This window comes from Anthonomus grandis, chromosome 16 (genome assembly GCF_022605725.1).
Source record: "Anthonomus grandis grandis chromosome 16, icAntGran1.3, whole genome shotgun sequence".
NCBI classification, from domain to species: Eukaryota; Metazoa; Arthropoda; class Insecta; order Coleoptera; family Curculionidae; genus Anthonomus; species Anthonomus grandis.
The window spans coordinates 17,892,054-17,913,545 of NC_065561.1; the positions used below are offsets into that span (position 1 = coordinate 17,892,054).

General features: G+C 32.2%; 1 protein-coding gene across 1 annotated transcript; it reads left to right on the plus strand.

Moving 5' to 3' along the window:
- Nucleotides 1–403: 403 nt before the first annotated feature.
- LOC126745756 (protein patched homolog 1-like) lies at nt 404–19,961 on the plus strand. The gene is made up of 16 exons (XM_050453740.1): nt 404–946; nt 8,138–8,384; nt 12,776–12,849; nt 12,900–13,127; nt 13,184–13,355; nt 13,408–13,505; nt 17,279–17,399; nt 17,529–17,658; nt 17,715–17,881; nt 17,933–18,181; nt 18,287–18,602; nt 18,658–18,800; nt 18,998–19,159; nt 19,212–19,385; nt 19,436–19,657; nt 19,708–19,961. Exons 1-16 carry the CDS (start codon nt 870–872, stop codon nt 19,888–19,890), a joined length of 2,763 nt encoding a protein of 920 aa, XP_050309697.1. The 5' UTR covers nt 404–869; the 3' UTR covers nt 19,891–19,961.
- Nucleotides 19,962–21,492: the final 1,531 nt, after the last annotated feature.

Sequence of the window (21,492 nt, forward strand, 5' to 3'; positions counted from 1 at the left end):
GAATCGTTTTCATGTTACAGGGTGTTTTATAATTCCTATTGATGATGGTTTATTGTTAATATTTTCGAAACGCCTGGCCGCTAATTTTCGAAATTTTTATCGTATAATACTGTTATAACATTTTATGCTAAAATGTAATCACTTTTTTATTTATAAAATAAAACTATTAGTTTATCTCTATCGTAATATGTGATGGTGGAATGATTTAAACGTGATTAGATAACGCAATCAAAATCAAATTTCGAATAAGGAATCGCTCTTATACCCGTGTTTAAAAGCTTAATGTAACTTATATTTAAAAACGGGTTCACGCTAAAACTCTCGTATAGGAGGAGCGAAGTCCTGCGGACTACGATCGACGCAATGTTAGAACGACATTAGGGACCAACAACAGTAGGTATAAAACAGCTGATATTCGAGTGTATGCACAGAACAAAGGCGACTTTATCATTTTTATAAAAGCGGTGCAGCAAGCAGCATTTTATATCATTTTAAAAATAATGACGAATATTCGTTAACCTTGAATCCTTTTTTTTATTAATAAAAGTACTGATTTTACTTCGGCATAATTGGCAATCCATTAATTTATTCGGCGTATCGATTCGGTTGCGCTCCGTGACTGCGGTATAGTGTTTCAAAGTGAAGGTTAGAAAATTTTACATATTTGTGATTCAGTTACCGGCTTTCTGTCATAAAAAATAATAACCCGTTTAACATCACTTCCACTTAAAAAAAAAAAAAAAAACACGTTTTTGTGTACAATTGGAAATAATTATTAATAGTTGCGTTATGCAGTGCGTCACGCGCGTATAGTAAGTTTTTTTCATGCCAAGTTTAACATAATCAAAAATTGTGGCTATCGCTGCGAAATGACGTGCAAGATAAACAAGATTTTTGAAAAGTTCACTTTTGCTGTTGTCACCAATACGGAAGCATTTTTTTACAAGTAAGTACCCTTAGATAGAGATATTACCTACAATTAAATGCACCCGTTTTTTCGCACTGTACTTACTTTACTACCCTTTTTGAAAATGATAACTACAACAGCAATTAACCGATTATTTATTTTCGGTTCATCCAGGCAATAATTATGACATTGATATAAATGAATATAGGTTATTTTAGAATTTTTTCTGTATTTTATTTACTATCTCTACTATAATAACCATCTTTCCCTGGAGCTTTATTGTATGACCACAGGAGCCAAGATATCGACCTTCAAAGTTTAAATTTCTTATTTTTCTACGATATCGAATTAACTTATGAATAGTTAAGTAGGTAGTGCCGATAAACTGTTATCACTTCAATTCTTCTGCAGACATTTTTCCTTCTTATTGCTTTCCTGCTTTTATTTGTTCAGCAGTAAAACTTCGGTCTGTGAATTACATCTCATTCTATCATCATAATTATAACAAAATATGATGAAAGTAAGAACCGGAGAATGTTAGGGACGGTAGATCCATTACAAGTTTTAAATAAATGGATTTTCGCTAAAAAAAGAAAAGATATTTCTAATATGATAGAATTGTCATTTAAAAATGTAATTATTTAAGTTGAGAAGGTATGTATGTACCTGTGTTATTGTGATTTTTATTCTTATTATTCTTTATATTTGTATTTTTGTTGATATAGTTGTCTTATTACACTTTTTATTATTATTTTGTCTTACCTTTGTGGTGTATTGTTATAATGAGTAAAGTAGATTGTACCCGTACTGGTCTTTAGGACTTCTGGAACTTCGTTTATTCCTATAATTAAACTGTAAGTCTTAGATTAGCATTAGCTAGAATATTTAATTGTAAGGATTTTATTGTAAAAAAAAAATTAAAAATGGAAATAAATATTATTATATTAGTATTGGTGATAAAGGCTTAAGAGACTAATTCTTTAAAAGACAGTCCAGGCACTCAGGGTTTCAACTGCCTGGAAGAACTAAAATATGATGAAAGTTCCGCAAGCAACAGATCATATATTATTATCGTTAAATATATATTTATTTAACGATTTCTTGGTAATTTTTTTGGTTTTGGTATATTTATTAACCGTATACAGTCAAGTCAAAATTTCGACTTTAAAAAAAATTGAGACGGAATTTACTAGCTAGTTTTTAAACTCGATCACTGTTTTTCGTCCATATTATCGAATCTTACAATGCTGTTTTTATACTAAATATTTATATATAAAATCATATCATATTTATTTAAACAGTGTTATTAAATTATATATTAAATATATATTTTCTGCAAAAACTTGTGTTTTCCACAAATACAACCCTTACCCCCCCACCCACCCCAACCACTTTTTTAGTAAGAAATTCTTTTGAGAAATCACCGTTTTTCACGTTATCCAATCTAATAGTACTGTTTTTGTATTAAATATTTATTAATATACATATACATATAATTATATAAAATTTAAATAAACAAACTGTGTTATTAGATTAGATATTAACGATAAAAGCTGCTGTTATTCATGCGTATTATTTTGGAAAAACATGATTTTTGAAAACAATTTTTTACTGGTAAGATGTGTGGGGGGGTAAGGGTAGGGTTAATGAAACACGGTTTTTTTGCAAAAAATAATTACCTAGAAAAAAAAAGCAATTTCAGAAAATGATAGGTAAAAATGGCAATAGTTGTGCCATTTTTTATCGCAAATAAGTGGAAATTTAGTTTTTTAAGATAAGTCAATAAGTTAAAAAAAAATATATTTTTGTTGGTTCTAGACAACTTTTCATTATCTACGTTCAAAAATGCAGTTTTTAAATTAAAACTATTGGTATATTTATTAACCCTATATGGTCAAGCTATATTTATTAAACTGTAGAATACACGTAAGTCATATACGATTCTGTTAAGGGAGAAAATTACGGCATTTAAAAAATTGACAAGGGATTTACATAGCTAATCTTTAAACTCGATTATTACACCTCAAATATTAGTGGAGTAAAAACGGTGGAAAAATGTTCAAAAAATTTTTTTAAAGGTATAACCACATGCAACCTATACAGGATCATTGATTGGGCCCCTGTGCATAAGAAATAACCAATTACGACATATTTTTTGGGGTCAGAAATTTTTTATCCCGAAAAATGTCAATAAATTGTCAAAATGTTATATTTGTTTTTTTACCATACCACGCGATAACTTCGAAACTAATTAGCTTATAAACTTGAGATTTTTTTTAATCGATTGGAGACATACAGGCGGTTCTAACAGTACTAATTCGTGTCCCCTGGTGAGCTTATTTTTTCTTGGATAATAGAGTAAACTCAAAATTTTACTTTTATTGCTGCATGATTTTCGGTAAGCGGGAAACTTTTTTGTTTTAAGGAATTTTACCATAGTATCTGCATATAAATTAAATAAGAGATATTGAAAAAGTTTTTAAAGTAAAAACCAACCTTCTATGACAAATACTTTTAGAGCTATCGTCACTTAAAATATTAACACAGGGACGCGCGGCGATGCGCAATATACTTACTTGGAGATGCCCACAAAATGTCGCACTGTACCGCGCTCTCGATGTGTTTTGAAGCCCGTTTGGGAAATCTCCTGACTAATTTGGCGATTCGATAATTTTTTTTTTTATTAGGAACGCAGACTGCACTGGAATTACACTTATATTTTTAATCTTAAGTTAAAACAGGAATTGCAAAAACAAAAAAAAGAACATAAATTGAAAAGATTTAGATTTCTTCAGACTCTGAATCTGACGAGCTTAGTTCTTCATCTTGTGGGCTGTTACTACATATTGCATATTTACATTCGTCACAACATTATAATCCTTGAGCTAAACACGTGCACCTATTATTGTTGCAATTTTTGTCGGAACACCGAATTGACAATGCTTTTCTTACTTCATTGGGGATCGGATCTTGTATTGCTGATATTGGTCTCCAGTAAGTTTCATCATTTTTCCAACCATATTCACGAGGATCTTCCAAAATTATTTCTTTGACATGAGAATTATACCATATTTTTAATTGGTATATACATCTAAAAAATCTAACATATGTAATAAATTCATTCTATCGTTTAGTACCTTCTTAAATGTTGCTTAAACGCATCATTTGTAGGAAGCAATTCTGAGGCTGATCGATTTGACTCTTTTGTTAAATGCACCCTTAGTTCATTAAGAGTTTTAATAGATGTGTTTTTATTTTTATATAGATACAATAAATACATTTGGCCCAAATTTATTGATTCATCCTCAAGCAAAAATGGCAGATTTTCGAGCCCCTTTAAATTATCGATGTTTTTGTATAAAATGTCGAATATTGATTTTTTACCTATTTTAAATAGTGCACAAGTAGTATCACATCCAGTTAAACAATGAATACTTAATAATTTTTTACAAACTCCTTCTCCCAAATTATTAGCTTCGTTGCCTTCATTTTCGACAATTTGGGACGCATGCTCAAGATTTTGTAGGCTAGTGTAAGATTTTCTACAAAGTAGATGATATGTAATAAGTTTTTTCTTTGTTAAAATATCATCCTTTTCGCCCAATATATTCTTTGCACAATTGTCTTGTCTTTTTTCTGCAGCATTTATTAATGTTTTTAAGCCCTGGATTGTAGGATTTTGAACTACCAGTTTAACACTATCGCCTACAGTTTCCCCACAAATTAAACACTCCATAATCAAACAATGTACAATTATTTAAATATTAAATAAATTAAACACAATTTAAAGAACTTGAGGCGCGTAATGAACTGAACGCATGAACCAACAGAAAAATCATAAAAAGAATCAATAGTATCATAGAATCATTCTATTACACGCAAAACAACAGTATTCCACGTAACCGACTTATATTAGCAACTCATACGTAACGGCCAAAAAGTGCACTACACGGGCGCAGTAAAATAGTAAAATTTTGGGTTTACTCCATTCTCCAAGAAAAAATACGCTAATCAGGGGACTTGAATCAGCACTATTATGACCTATATATATAAAGCCTATATATCTCCAATTGATTAAAAAAACCTCATGTGTATATGTTTATTAGTTTCGAAGTTATCGCGTGGTATGTGTAAAAAAACATAAATATAACATTTTGACAATTTATTGACATATTTCGGGATAAAAAATGTCTGACCCCTCAAAAGATGTAGTTATTTTACGTGCACAGGGACCTAACTAATAATCCTGTAAAGGTTTCATGTGGTTATACCTTAAAAAAATTTTTTTCGAGAAGGAAGCGACTTCTTTTTTGTTTTTACTCCACTATATGTAATAAATGACCCCGACATTACATACATATATGCCACTGTGTAGGATACAATATACTTTTCATACACGTATATATCTTATAGTGTAATAGTGGTCATACACAAAGAAATCTAGAAAAAAATAGGTAATGCTTTAACCTGTATAAAACAATAATTATTAGACCAAATAAGAGATACAAATAATAAAAAACTTAAGAATACAAATTTGCACAAAACTAAACAAGCAATTTTTAATATAAGCAGCAATTATTAAGCCAAAACTCGGCTAAATGTGACTCGTTAAACTAGACTAGGACAAACACGTTGAAGCTGGTTCAGTCTCACCTTGCAAGGTCCCTCAGGAAATCATTAAATTATATTTTGGATTTAAAAAATAAAGTAAGGTTATTATTAAGAAATAAAATAAAGTTTTCATAAGTCAAGTAAGGATTCCCCACAACTGATAATAATTCGAGAGTTTTACTTACTGCTGCAACGAAGTTTAATACCAAAAGTACATCGACACAACTAGTAGTTTCTTCTAGACAATTGACGTCAATAAAGAAGAAAAAATGCTTGGCTTAATTGATTGTAAAGATTTCAATAATTTCTTCCAGAAAGTTGAAATTTGAAAAAGAATGTTGAAAAAGAATGTAAGCAATATTAGGTTCAATTGCCTGTAAGTTGCTAATTTCTCTAAGGAAGTTGATGTTACTAAGGAAAAAGAAAATCAAGATGAAGGAGAAGAAGAAGAAGAAGAAGAAGTGTGGTCTGAACTTAATCAACTGCTTGTAAGACAACAGCTAGTAGTTTCTCTAAGGCAATTGACGTCATTAAAGGAATAGAATGCTGGGCTTAATTGCCTGTAAGAAATTTAATAATTTCTTCCAGGAAGTTGATTTTACTAAGGAAGAACAAAAAAAGAAGATGAAGGAGAAGAAAAAGAATGGAAGAAACATTAGGTCCAATTGCCTGTAGAAAAGTTATTAATTTCTTCCAGGAAGTTGATATTACTACGCAAAAAAATCAAGATGTATGATAAGAGAAGAATGCTAAGCTTAATTGCCTGTAAGAAGTTTAATAATTTCTTTCAAGAAGTTGATGTTACTAGGGGAAAAGACAAAAAAGATGAAGGAGAATGAGAACGAGAAGAAGGAGAAGTGTGGTCTGAAGTTAGTCAACTGCTTGTAAAAGAACAACTAGTAGTTTTTGCCAGGCAATTAACGCCATCAAATAAAAAATAATACTGCGCTTAATTGCCTGGAAAAAATCAATAATTTCTTCCAGTAAGTTAATATTATTAGCGAAGAAGGCAAAGAAGATGAATGAGAAGGAAAGGAACAAAAAGAAGGAAATGAAGCAATGAAGAAAAAGCACGCTGAAGCACTTTGTATTGAGATATGATAATAACAGTATAATAAATATACGCTATGTATGAAATACAACAGCCTCTTCACCTACCTCTTGTACGTTATATAGTGATCCCAGGATTTTAGAAAGGAAGATAAGGGCTTACATAATAGATGGAAGGCGAAGAAGCAAGTAATTCCTGCTTGAACATCAAGTAATCTTGTTTATGGTCCAAAGCAATTACAAGCCTGGAACAGTTAATTTCTCCTCTTAAATAAAAGGAAATCAAACAACCCCTTTACATAAATCATTTTCAGTTTTAGCAATATTTGCATTAAAATTGTAGAAATATATTGAAACCACTTATCTTATTAAAGGTAATTAAAAGCCATTGACGCATAAATTTGATTATGTGGCAGGAAAAAGTGGTTGATCATGAATACTTATAATGGTAATTAATATTAAATTACGCAGGTCGGAGTACATATAACTACTAAAAAATCTACGGACGGTAAGTCTGGTGATCGTGAAGACCATTCAATAGAATCTCTTCTCCTATAATATAATCAATCCTTTTTAAAGCGTATAAACAATATGGAACCTAGTAAGTAGAGACTGTTTCTTTTCAGACTCCACAAGTTACTCTTATAACGATCATCACTTTGTACATTCACACAGTTTGATGTCTATAGGGGATAAGTGGTTCTCGATAGTTCTGACTCAATATTTACTGTATCGAAAGCTTTCGATAAATCAACGAAATGCAAAGGATCGGTATGTTTTATCGAGAGGGTCATACGAAAGACATATAAGCTTAAGAACGGCACCTCTACGGGTTTTTACGAAGTAAATGGTCTAATTGGTATGTTGAAGAATGTTGGTTGACTCAATTTACTTGTACCCCTTCTACCCCATAGAATCAATTTTATGGGTAAATATGTTCATCAGAAAAAAAAATACAGGTCCAGTTCACATCTTGCTGTACTGTTTACAGACACACAGATAAAAATGTTGATTAGATATACCGGCCTGATCAACTTGGATCTTGAGTGCAATACAGGCATAAGTAATTACTCTGATATTCAGTTGTTCTAATGTTTACAGTTGACGAAGAATGTTGGTTTGAATAAATTCTATGTTGCTCCTTCATTTCCTCCTAAAGTTTTTTTTAATGGTCACATTCTAGGCTGAACAGTTTTCTATAGGTCATCCTGTATAGATAAAAAATGTTGATTTAAACGTCAGTCTATTCCGGTTTGGTCAACTCAAGTGTTTTTGAGTGGTTTACGTTGTAAGTCCTGACCCTAATCCTTATAATATTCTTTGAATCATCTAACGTCCCATTTTTAACAATAATAGTTCCTCCTATACATAATATAAGTTATTTCAAACGATTTTTTTTATTTCTAATACATCGCATATACCACTACTTGTAAAATAGGACGATTTAGAAACAACATAATAGATAACGACATTTATGACACGTTTAAGTGGGTACTTCACGCTCGTTGCAAATTAAATTTAGAACATACGTCTAGACAATTGTACTGGCTCATAAAACACTTTTTTCAGATTAGGAGTATCGATAGCCCAAAAACCCTTAAAAACAATCCTACTTTGTTGGATTCTCGTCTTCCTGAGCGCATTCGGGTTCTTAAGGTTCAGACAGGAAAAGAACCCCTTAAAACTATGGGTACCACCCGATACCGCATTCGTAAGAGACTCGGAGTGGCTCATGAGCACTTTTCAAAGGGGATTCTCTGACGAAGCTATTACGATTGTAGCTGACGATGTACTTACGCCTAAAGTAATTAGAAAAGTAAGTAATAGATTATCGAAAAAAAAACTATAGTGTAATGGTAATTGCATTAATTTACGTTGTGGGCTACTATGACTCAGCATAAAGACAACTATGAAAAAAGAGTCACATTAACTACTAGTAATTATAGATCATTTAACTATGAGATGAACAGCTGTTTATAAAAAGTCATGTTTGCATTGTAATAGTCATTTAATAGTTAGTTTAAGTACTGGTATATGTACAAACCGTCAATCAAAAAAAAATAATTATCTAATTAGCTTAATAATGAATTTTAATAGATAACATGGTTAACCAATTATATGTTGAATTATAAAATAAATTGGCCTTTTTAGAATAGTAATTATTAGGTACATTAACAGAAAAGTTAATATGGTTTTTTAATTTGGTAAAAGTTGGTGTTGGTCTAGTGTTTTAACGATTGTTGCATATACTCGTCAGAAAAATTCATACATATATTTGATTGAAGACTTACTAACTAAAACATGATGTTCCTTGTTATTAAGTTAGTTGATCGACCTTTAACCTCAAGTAATCAAATGTATTTAAAAAGATTAAGCCTACTTGAGACTAAACAAAACAATTACTTAGTCTTTCAAAATACGCTTGGAATTTTTATTATATTATTTCTATATATTTCAATTAAAATGTAAAGACTTTGGTATAATAATTTATATGTGCTGTATACTTAGTTACCAACAAAAATTTTATTTGATTGCTTAAAGATCACAGACTAACATTGCCTAGGTGGGCTTATTTGTATAAAAAATTACAATATGTTTATAATATAATATATTTTTATATACCTAAAAATCATTTTCTGATAAAGATAATCGAGATATTTTTTAAGTATAATTTTATTAAAAATAGCCAGAGCATGAACTTTTCAGTCATATTTAAGCACTTCATTGCGTGAATTTCAATAGTCATACCTTTATCAAATTTTCTCAATCCAATTACAAATCTTACATAACAGTTTTGAATATATTGTACCCGTCTTGATGTGAGACGATACAAGTCTGTCAAAGAGAGTCTTGACATTCCGTCATTGAACTCGGCACCAATGGAAATTTGAAAATAATTCATTATTAAAAAATCTGAGCAAAAGTGGGTATTCAGGGCATTTTTTCAGTTTGTACCGCATTTCACTCTTAGACAACGTCCAGGATCGTTTTGAAATTGTACTTTTCTGACGTAATTATGATCTTTACAGACGTAAGAGACCATTTAATAGCGATCGCCATGGATTCTTGAGGCTCAAATGAATTTAAATGCCAAAATGTGGGTAAAAAGTGGATGTTTCACTTTCTACCGCATTTCACTCTTAGACAACGTCCAGGATCGTTTTGAAATTATACTTTTCTGACGTAATTATGTTCTTTACAAACGTGAGAGACCATTTCATGTCGATCGCCAAAGATTCTTGAGGCTCAGATGAGTTTAAATACCAAAAAGTGGGTATGAAGTGCATTTTTCCACTTTCTACCGCATTTCACTCTTAGACAACGTCCGGGATTGTTTTGAAATTATACTTTTCTGACGTAATTATGATTTTTACAAACGTGAGAGACCATTTCATATTGATCGCTAAGGATTCTTAAGGCTCAGATCAGTTTAAATGCCAAAAAGTGGGTATGAAGTGCATTTTTCAACTTTCTACCGCATTTCACTCTTAGACAACGTCCAGGATCGTTTTGAAATTGTACTTTTCTGACGTAATTATGATCTTTACAGACGTAAGAGACCATTTAATAGCGATCGCCATGGATTCTTGAGGCTCAAATGAATTTAAATGCCAAAATGTGGGTAAAAAGTGGATGTTTCACTTTCTACCGCATTTCACTCTTAGACAACGTCCAGGATCGTTTTGAAATTATACTTTTCTGACGTAATTATGTTCTTTACAAACGTGAGAGACCATTTCATGTCGATCGCCAAAGATTCTTGAGGCTCAGATGAGTTTAAATACCAAAAAGTGGGTATGAAGTGCATTTTTCCACTTTCTACCGCATTTCACTCTTAGACAACGTCCGGGATTGTTTTGAAATTATACTTTTCTGACGTAATTATGATTTTTACAAACGTGAGAGACCATTTCATAGTGATCGCTAAGGATTCTTAAGGCTCAGATCAGTTTAAATGCCAAAAAGTGGGTATGAAGTGCATTTTTCAACTTTCTACCCCATTTCACTCTTAGACAACGTCCAGGATCGTTTTGAAATTGTACTTTTCTGACGTAATTATGATCTTTACAGACGTAAGAGACCATTTTATAGCGATCGCCAAAGATTCTTGAGGCTCAGGTGAGTTTAAATGCCAAAAAGTTGGTATGAAGTGCATTTTTCAAGTTTCTACCGCATTTCACTCTTAGACAACGTCCGGGATTGTTTTAAAATTATACTTTTCTGGCGTAGTTACGATCTTTACAAACGTGAGAGATCATTTCATAGCGATCGCCAAGGATTCTTGAGGCTCAGGTGAGTTTAAATGCTAAAAAGTGGGTATGAAGTGCATTTTTCAACTTTATACCGCATTTCACTCTTAGACAACGTCTGGGATCGTTTTGAAATTATACTTTTCTGACGTAATTATGATTTTAACAAACCTTAGAGACCATTTCATAGCGATCGCCAAGGATTCTTAAGGCTCAGATGCATTTAAATGCCAAAAAGTGGGTATGAAGTGCATTATTCAACTTTCTACCCCATTTCACTCTTAGGCAACGTCAGGGATCATTTTGAAATTGTACTTTTTTGACGTAATGATGTTTTTTGTGAACGTGAGAGACCATTTCATAGTGATTGCCAAGGATTCTTGAAGCTCAGATAAGTTTAAATGCCAAAAAGTGGGTATGAAGTGCATTTTTCAACTTTCTACCCGCATTTCAATCTTAGACAACGTCCGGGATCGTTTTGAAATTGTACTTTTCTGATCTAATTATGATCTTTACAAACGTGAAAGACTATTTTATAGCGATCGCCAAGGATTCTTGAGGCTCAGATGAGCTTAAAGGCCAAAAAGTGGGTATGAAGTGCATTTTTTAACTTTCTACCGCATTTCACTCTTAGACAACGTCCAGGATCGTTTTAAAATTGTACTTTTCTGGCGTAGTTATGATCTTTAAAAACGTGAGAGATCATTTCATAACGATCGCTTAGGATTCTTGAGGCTCAGATAAGTTTAAATGCCAAAAAGTGGGTATGAAGTGCATTTTTCAACTTTCTACCGCATTTCACTCTTAGACAACGTCCAGGATCGTTTTGAAATTATACTTTTCTAACGTAATTATGATTTTAACAAACGTGAGAGACCATTTCATAGCCATCGTCAAAGATTCTTAAGGCTCAGAGGGATTTATTGATTTATTAACTCCAAGTGAATTATTTGATCTGGATTCAAGTTATGCGAAGTGAATTTTTCTTTGAAGAGAACATGAATTTGCTAACGTGGCTTTGCCCAGTGATGAACTGGTTGTTGTTGCAATTAATTATCTGATTCCAATATTACATAGAAATCACCAAAAAAAAACAAGACCTGAAAAGGAATTAGCGCCAAAATGTTTTTTTTTTTATAATTAATCACTTGTGTAACAATATATTTAAACATTAACCGGCATTTACATTTGTTTTCAATTAAGCTGTTATGTAATCACTTGGTAACATTTATTGTTTAATTTTCCACGGTTGACTATTAAATATTGGTAAGTTATACGAATTTTTGCAACAAATTTTCGATTCGATAAGGTGTACGTGGATATCTGCTAAAGTGTTTCACTTCTATTGTTGCCCATTGCATATATAATTGCTTGCTATTAGATTTTTCCAAAGATAATGACGATTTTATTTGCAGGAAATGTTTTACAGTAAAATACCCATTTTCTCTGGCACTATGGCTACTCAATAATCCAATTAAGACAATAATAATTGTCGGCCCACGTATTATTGCGAACAGTTGGCAAAACAAGTGTTTTAAATGTCCCGTTTGCGTGACATAGCTTACGACTAAAATATTTTTTACCATTCTAAAAATAAGCGTTCTGTTTATTTACGCTATTGCTATGTCCAGTTTTTTTAACATTCGACAACATGGTCAGATCTACTACATTTAACCTCGTATATTACAATCGCTGTATTTATAGGTTGATGTGGTCTATTAGGATGTTTCAAAGGCTTTGGTCATAGGAATATGACATTAAATATTAGGGTCCAGAGTTGGAAAGTATTTGATGTAAACAGAGCAGTATACTACAGTAGATTATTTAACATCTATCAAAGGCATTTCACTATGTCTACTATTGTCGTTTCATTTATATTTTGTTCTCCCTCTGTACTATATTGAGTGTTCTAAGTAAATGAATGTTCACCTTAATAAAATTTTTTTTTTTCTTATAGCTCGGTGATATTCACACTACAATGATGAAAGCTAAAACAGACAGCAATATCACAATGATAGATGTCTGTTTCAGGTATGATGGGCAATAGTACAATACCTGAGAACTAAATGCTTTATTTGTAGGATACCAAAAGTGAACAAAAAACTGCTCAAGCTAATGTTGAGCGATACGGAACAAGACGAAGACCCAAGCACGACAATGAGCGCAGCGTTATATTGTAGTTTTATAGAAACCATGAAGACTGACTGTTATACCAAAAGTATTTTGGAACTATGGGATTTTAATATAACTCATATTAATACTCTGACCAAAGACGATATTGTGAATACCATTAATAATTACGATAAGAAGTATAAGTATTTAAAACAATCGATACTATTTTTGCTAAAATACTTGAAAATTCTAGTATGATTTTTGGGAAATTAAAAAGCTACGAACATCTACTAGGAGATGTAGAGCGAAACGAAACGGGACATATCATAAAAGCCAAAGCAATCGAAAACTACTGGTTACTCCTTGTTAATTTTTCATCTGTAGATATGAATAAGGCCGGAAATATGGCCGGAACTGGTGAATGGGTAATTGTTTTTTAAATATCCTTAAATATTTTGTATGTAAAACGATTTGCAGGCATCTGAAGAAGCACTGGACTGGGAAAATACATTTTTAAAAATCGCTCAGAATATTTCAATAGAGGACGGAGAGGTGTACTATTTTTCTGGCAGGAGGTAAGGGAATATAGTTCTAGCAAGTAATACAACCAAGCATAGAAGTATACTATAATATAGTTTCCTTTATTCTGGAACTCTCACTGCTTGAGAAAATAATGTTTATTATTTGTAATTTTTTTTTTTCATTAAATTTCGATTAATAGACATTTCAATTAAGTTTACGTTAATAAATTCAAGGAAAACATCTCATTAGCAGTAAAAGGTGATGTGTTTTTCACTAATGATGTAACCCCATTAAAAGTGACTCCTCCACGATTTTAACATCAAATGCCATCGGTGTTGTCGAATTGCATGAAATTATTTTCAATAATCGTATTTTCAAGCTGAAAGTAAAAAAACAACGTTACCCAAGCAACACATCATATTATTATCGTTAAATATATATTTATTCAAAGATTGTTTAGTTGAGCTGATTGAATTTAGTTGATTGAACAGAGGAATATACGTATATCATATACAATTCTGTTTACAAAAGGAAGAAAATGTCGGCATTTAAATAAATTGACAAGGGATTTACATATCTAGTTTTTAAACTCGATTGCTACACCTCAAATATTTGATGAAATTCTAAAAAAAATCACTGGTTTTTGTCCATATTATCCAATCTAATAACGCTGTTCTTATACTAAATATTTATATATAAAATTATATCAAATTTAAATAAATAGTGTTAATTATTTAAATATTAAATATATATTTTCTGCAAAAACATTGTTTTTTACCAAAACAACCCGTACCCCCCCACCCGCCCCAAACATTTGCCCAGTAAGAAATTCTTTTGAAAAATAACCGTTTTTCTTCTATAATATCCAATATAATAGCACTGTTTTTGTGTTAAATATTTGTTAATATACATATATATAATTATATCAAGTTTATATAAACAAACTGTATTATTAGATTAGATGTAGAACAATGAAACCAGCTGTTATTCATGAGTATTATTTTAGAAAACAATGATTTTTGAAAAGAATTTCTTACTGGTAAGGTGTGCGGGGTGGGTGGGGGGGTAAGGATAGACTTAATAAAAAATGTTTTTTTTGCAGAAAATAATTAGACAGAATAGTAGAATAGTGGAGAGTCTTTACACTCGATCACATATATGCCACTGTATAGGATACAATATACTTTTCATGCACGTTTATATCTTATATTGTAATAATGGAATATCATACACAAAGAATTCGAGACAAAAAATTAGAAATGCATTAACGTTTATGAAACAATAATTATACCAAATAAGATATTCAAATAAAAAAAAACAAGACTATCAAGGATTTAAAAATAACATTTATTTAAGAAAAATGCAGTGGTGTACTTTTTTTTAATTAAATAATAAGTATTTATGATAAATCCCTTATTGACGCGATTGGTAAAAATTATTTTTTTTCTCTGCAAATAGTAGTATACAACATACCATACTTAAACATAATAATAAATTTCTCAACGTATATCACGCGGCGATTTTATCCGATACTTTTAGTTGAAGTTCAACCAGAAATGTACATCTGAAATCATCAAAAATAAACGTTTATTTAACTATCGTGTGTTCCTGATACAAGTGCCGTTATATCCTTATTAGAAAACATGGATATTGACGATCAGAATCACGTTTAAAGGTTGATAAAATCAGACCTATGTGTATAGTTTTTTCCAATCCAGATATGGCTTTAAAATGTCTAAGACACAAGAGGATATTTGTTGACAAATTTTAGATTTGACAAAAATTCAAAGAACGCACATTAAAACATCTCAAACTGAAATAAAGCAATGGAATAAAAATCAAGAAAATTTAGTTTTTTTTTATAGGAATGAATAGGAAGCCCTTAATATATAAAGAATTCCAAAAAAAGAAATCTAACTCCATTATCAGAATCTTGGTAGTTGTAGTTCGAAGCGAGTGATATTAGAGATGACATTCTTGCGTTAGTTGAATTATAGCGACTCAGAAGTGTCAGTAATAGGTTATGTCTAAAATAGATGCGATAGGTCTAGTCTATGTTAGGTATATCGTATTTCTTCCAGGAAAGTGAAGTCTTTGGTTGTTTCCTTCAGACAATTTTTTATTTTGTTCCAGGCGTTTAATGTCTTTCACAAAGTAAAAATAGTTTTTCATATCTTTTACGCATTTGACGTAATTTTTTATGGCATTTTCAGTGTAAAAATTCTTGATAATAGAATGATCCCTCTAGAACAAGGCTGGTTTATGCAAGGTCGTGGATATTAACCTACGACAAATTATAGGAAAAGCATACGAGTACAATGTACCAGCTATGTCTTCTTTCCTAGACACCGTACAACTATGGAGCATCCTGGATTGATAGAGATGCATGATAAAAGCTTATTGAGCAACAATTGGAGAGAGAGAGAGGAACAAGTATGAGTCAATAAGTCTTAAAACATTACCTGATGCACTAGCTTTCTCAGCAGAATATGGTGTCACAGACAGTCAAAGGCCTTTGAGAGATCAAAGAAAATGGCAGAAATGTACTCACCCTTCCAGCCACATTCATGTTTCAAGAATTTTTTGTTTGATTCCATGCTTTTAGGTTGCACTCATTGTCTTATTCAAGGGACTTGGGTATTTCCAAATTACTCTCAAATGCCTCTGAGTAAAGTAAAATGTAATTTTATTCCAGGGATTTGGATGTGTGCTATTTGCTCTATAAATTGTTCTCGAATGCCTCTAAGTAAAGTTTATTTTATTCCAGGCATTTGGATGTTTCCAAATAGCTCTAAGGCTCTATAAATTACTCGCAAGTGCCTTTAAGTAAAATCAAATTTTATTTTCTTTCAGGCATTTGAATTACTCTATAAATGACTCCTAAAGCCTCTAAGTAAAGTACATTTAAATTTAATTCCAAGTACTTGGATGTTTCCGAAATGTCTGAATATATAGTAGTTTCGATTTCTTTTAAGTAAAGTAAATTATAATTTTATTCCAGGCATTTGGACATTTCCGAATTCTTCTCAATAAAAGAGCCGACACTGATATCTCAATTTCATTCATTTTCCAAATTGTTTTTTTCCATGTTTTTAGGTTTATCCGAATTGCACCCATTGTCTTATTCCGGAGACTTGGGTGTCTCCAAATAACTCCTAAATGCCTTTAAAGTAACTTTATCATTAGTCCAGGTATCTGGATTTTTCAAGATATTTTTTTAAGGAAATCTGCAAAGTCTAAACGAACGTTGAATAAGTATTGCTTTATTTCTAATTTTGTCATTGGTTGAGTTTATATTCCTCCATGACGCTTTGAATTATCAATTACATTGTGATACTGCAGATATCCCTAATAATAATTATGCCTTGTCTAAAGCAATAAATGCTGTGAATTAAACTGTACTAGTCACAGAAACCTTAAACAAGCAGAATACTTTTATGATATGTTTTCATTGGCAAGAGATGTCCACTATTGAAGAAACGTCGTCGGTGTTTTATTACATTATACATCAGAAAGTGTAATGGTACAACTGTAAAAGATGTGGGCTCTAATTTTCTTAAGATCAAGAGCATTTCTCTAACCTGAGTGCTATATACAAAGTTTAATCTCCCTGTTTGATTTATTTGCTAAGTTAGATAATAATGCTCAGATACCTGATTATGGATTATGGATCCAAAAAAAATGTGATCTCTCTGATTTGGTCTCCATTCTATGCTTGATAAGTTAGAACAAGTTCACAGGAAATTTTGCAATGTTTAAAGTACATATTAAAAATACTCACTAATATGAGACAATATTCAATAACCAATAAAATCATGTATTTTAGCTTTGGTGATATCAGCAACAAATCAATGTTCCAAGACATGGACAAACTATGTATCGGAATTGCCATAATGGTGGTTTATGTCCAATTCGTAATATCAAAGTTCAACTGGCTAGAAGCAAGGGTATATTAAGAGACTTATAATACCTACTGAGAAGAACTTGGCAGATTTTCCTCCCGCGAGAAAAATCTGTCAAGTTCTTCTCACATCATTCGCAGTTCCCTTAAGAACAACTATATCAAAATAAAACAGATCGTTTTAGGTACAGTAGGTCTTTTGACAATTGTGATGGGTTTTACCGTAGGGGCAGGTCTTTGTGCATTGTTTGGGATTTTTTATGGACCGGTCCATATGAGCTTACCATTTCTCTTAATGGGGTTAGGTAAGCAATGTGTAGATTGCACAATGAAAGGACTTTATGGATTTTTTTTTCTGTAGGCGTGGATGATATGCTAGTAATAATGACTTGCTGGGATGAACTCTCAGTGGTGGAACAACGACTACCACTACCAGAGAGGGTTGGATTGATGTTGAAGCATGCCGGAGTCTCCATTACCATTACATCCTTTACTGACGTTATTGCCTTTATTATTGGATCATCTACAGTAAAACGATATAAATATAAACTAAATTAAATTCTATTTTTTCCTTTTTAGATTCTGCCATGTTTAGAGTCGTTTTGTATCTACGCGGCTTTTGGCGTATTCATGACCTTTATCTTTGCAATCACATTTTTCACCGCTTGTTTTGTGCTGGACCAAAAAAGACTGGAGAGTGGCAGAAACGGGGTTTTGCCCTGGATCGAACATCCGAATTATAAACCGAATAAATGCAGCCAGAGCAGGATTACCAATAAGGTCTTCGAGTTTGTTTATGGCAAGATTATTTTGACTGTACCGGGAAAGGTAAATGTCCGAACACAAATTAGTCTAACCTAGATGCAAAAAAAAGTGGTGTCAGCCAATGTTTCTTTTGATTTTGCGTAAAAAAATATGCAATTAATATTCCAGGTAGTTGTGATCCTATTTACACTTGCCTGTGCGGGGTTTAGCATAGAAAGCACCCTAAGACTAGAGCAAAGATTTGACCCCAGGTGGTTCCTACCAGAAGGAACCCACTTGGCAGATTTCCTTAGGGCAAGAGAAGCCCATTTCCCTCACGTGGGGTTCGATGCGGGGATGTACATGGGCTCCCTAAATTACTCCCAGGAATTAACGAAAATCAAAGATGCAGTCGACAAATTGGAAAATATGACCGACATTACTAGCAATGTTATGTCATGGGTCGATCCTTTTAGAACGTTCGTTCTAGTTAATTTCAAACATGGTAAAAAGGATGTGAAATTCTATTTTACGATAATTTTGAAGCATTTGTTTGTTAGATGTGTATGAAAAGGAACTGGACGAAGCAAGGTTTAATGTATTTATGTCAAAGTTCTTGCATAGTCCGAGATATGCAAAGTACCAAGGGAATTTTGTGTTCGAAAGTGACTTGGAGTGTGGAGCTCCTATACCGAAAATAAAGGTAAGACAGTTTGGTGATTAATTGACAAAATAGCCCTTTAATCATAAACATTTATATGTTTTTTGTAAACATTTATTTAATCGTTGCCACATTTAATTCTCTTAAACTATGCTCAATAGAGCACTCAAGGCGCGTAAAGCTTCCTCTTGTCTCAATCTTGATTTAATATGTGACCAACATGGTCCTTATTTTTTCAGATGTCAAGTATAGATTTCAATATAAAACGCTTCCCAGATCCGAGACAGCACATAGTACCGATGCACCGAGTTATGGAAGTAGCAGAAAAGGCAAATTTCACCTCTGGCGACCGATTCGCGACCGTTTGGTCCAAATTTTTCGCTATGTGGATTACTGATGAGGTAATTACTTTAATCTTATAACATTACTATAAAAATTCAAGGGCATTTTCAGTTAATTGACGTCGAAGTGATGAGAAACCTTGAACTGGCCCTTTTATGCGTCATGGCATGCACTATATTACTTATAGCGGATCTCCAGACTTGTTTTTGGATATTTATTTGCGTTTTGGTCACTATGATTAACGTTTGCGGTTTTATGCAACGGTGGGGTCTCACCATAGATCTGGTTGGTTTTAACGTAATTTTTAGAAGTGTGAATAACATTTAATCTTTTAGGTGTCATGCATAGGTTTAGAGTTGGCTATAGGTTTATGCGTTGACTATGCCACTCACATAGGACATACCTTTTTGACTATTCATGAAGGTTCTAAAAAAGAGAGGGCGTTACGAACAGTAAGCTCCATAGGATCGGCTGTTTTATATGGAGGACTATCAACTTTTATAGGAGTATTTATGATGAGCCAATCGGATGCCTATACATTTCAGTCGTTCTTTAAGGTATACTTTTATAAACCGTTAAATCGTGACTAATGCCTTTTGTTTTGTAGATATTTACCTTAGTAATTATATTTGGTCTTTTCCATGGAACGGTGTTGTTTCCAGTAATATTAAGTTTAATCGGGCCTAAACCCTATAAGGTGCAGCATAGCGTGCCCATCCCACAAAGAAGTCAGGAGGAAAACGGGGTGGAAATTGTGGAAGTGACCAAAACGTCCGAGGGGTGGTTATAATTTATTTTTGTTTTATAGTGTGTGTGATATTTTATTTTCCTTGCTAAATAAATTTTTTATTTGCAAATTAAGTGCCTCAGTATAATTAATAGTATAAAAGGGCTAACATGTCACTTTTCGAGCATAAGAAGCTTCAAAATAGTGGGGAAGAAGTCGCGTGGGACGATAAGACCAATAAATTACTTAACTGGCTATTTTGTACCGGCTTTCCGAAGAGTTGTGGTAATAAATTACGGAGAACACTAATGGTGTAAAAAAATTACGTTAATTGGTGATAAAAAAATAAAAAATCTTTTAATTCATATTTAAATTTTACTAAATTTAAAACCCTAAATTCCTCCGAAAGGTGATTTAGCAACCTGATGGAATTGCCAGCAAATTACTTTTTAAAAAATGATGTCCCAAGTTTTCTTAACATTATGAATAGCTGATAGCGAAGATTTCAGTCTTTAAGACATTACAGATATGATATGCTTCCCCAGTAGTCATTACAGTTAATTGAATTTTGAAGACTTATTAACTAAATTTGTAAATTATTAAAAAAAAACTAGGATAACGAATAATGTAATCGCTGAACTTCGATACAATTTCGGCATGTGTGCTTAACTAAGTCGTATTGGCTCGCAGAGTTTCAAAGGCTTTGTGAAATTAGTTCTTCTCTGGTATGTCACTTCTACTAGTCCACACACTATGAAGAGTTTATAATTTAAGTGTTTCTTCCAGGAATCTAAAGCATTTTGGCCACCTGGAAGAGTGTTCTAAGTATTCTTTAGCTTCTTCCAGACATTAGAGAGTAACTTGAGGCTTCCGCAATATAAGGCCTCATCACAAAACTCTGCACCAGCTCTATTTTTGTATATTTACTTAATAACATCTATTAGTTAAAGAAAACACCAAGTCATGGTCTCACAACATATAGGTAATAACAGGCTACACGTGTTTTCACTTCATGTAGATGAAGGTTGTGTATGACTTTTCTTGTTTACTCTCTACACATATTAATACATATCCAGTCCTCATTGAAAAAAAAGATCATGGAGGGCTGTATTGTATAGTTGATTTACCTATAAACACTTTTCGCCACAGTTGAAATTTAAAAAAAAACATTATTTTCTCATAAGAATTCTCTATTTAAGTTTTATGTAACTCCATTATTTGCGAAAGATTACTGGTTAACGTGATGGGTCTGGAATTACTAAGAATTTTCTTATCTCCTGATTTATGCAATGGAAGTGACTAGATGAAGAATTTGTTTAGTAAGGTATTTATATTTTTTCAAGAAGAATGCTAAAACCTATTATTTGGAATAGCTCTTTTAAAGATTTTTAAACCATAATTAAAAATTTTATTTTTGGAATGGAGTCTCCAGAAAATATCGTTAAGTACTTGTGTCAAATTATTTGTAACTCAACAGGAAATAATGGCCTCATTCTTTCTATGATTAAGCTTTGTGTACCACTCCTGTTCAATCATTTAACTCACATTATCAATGTGGGCCGCGAAAGTGGCCTCACTAGTTCGTGTCTATGTTAAAGATAAAGAACCCTCGGAAAGTGACTGATTTGAGGTTTATTGCATTATCTTGGATTTGACGCATTGCAT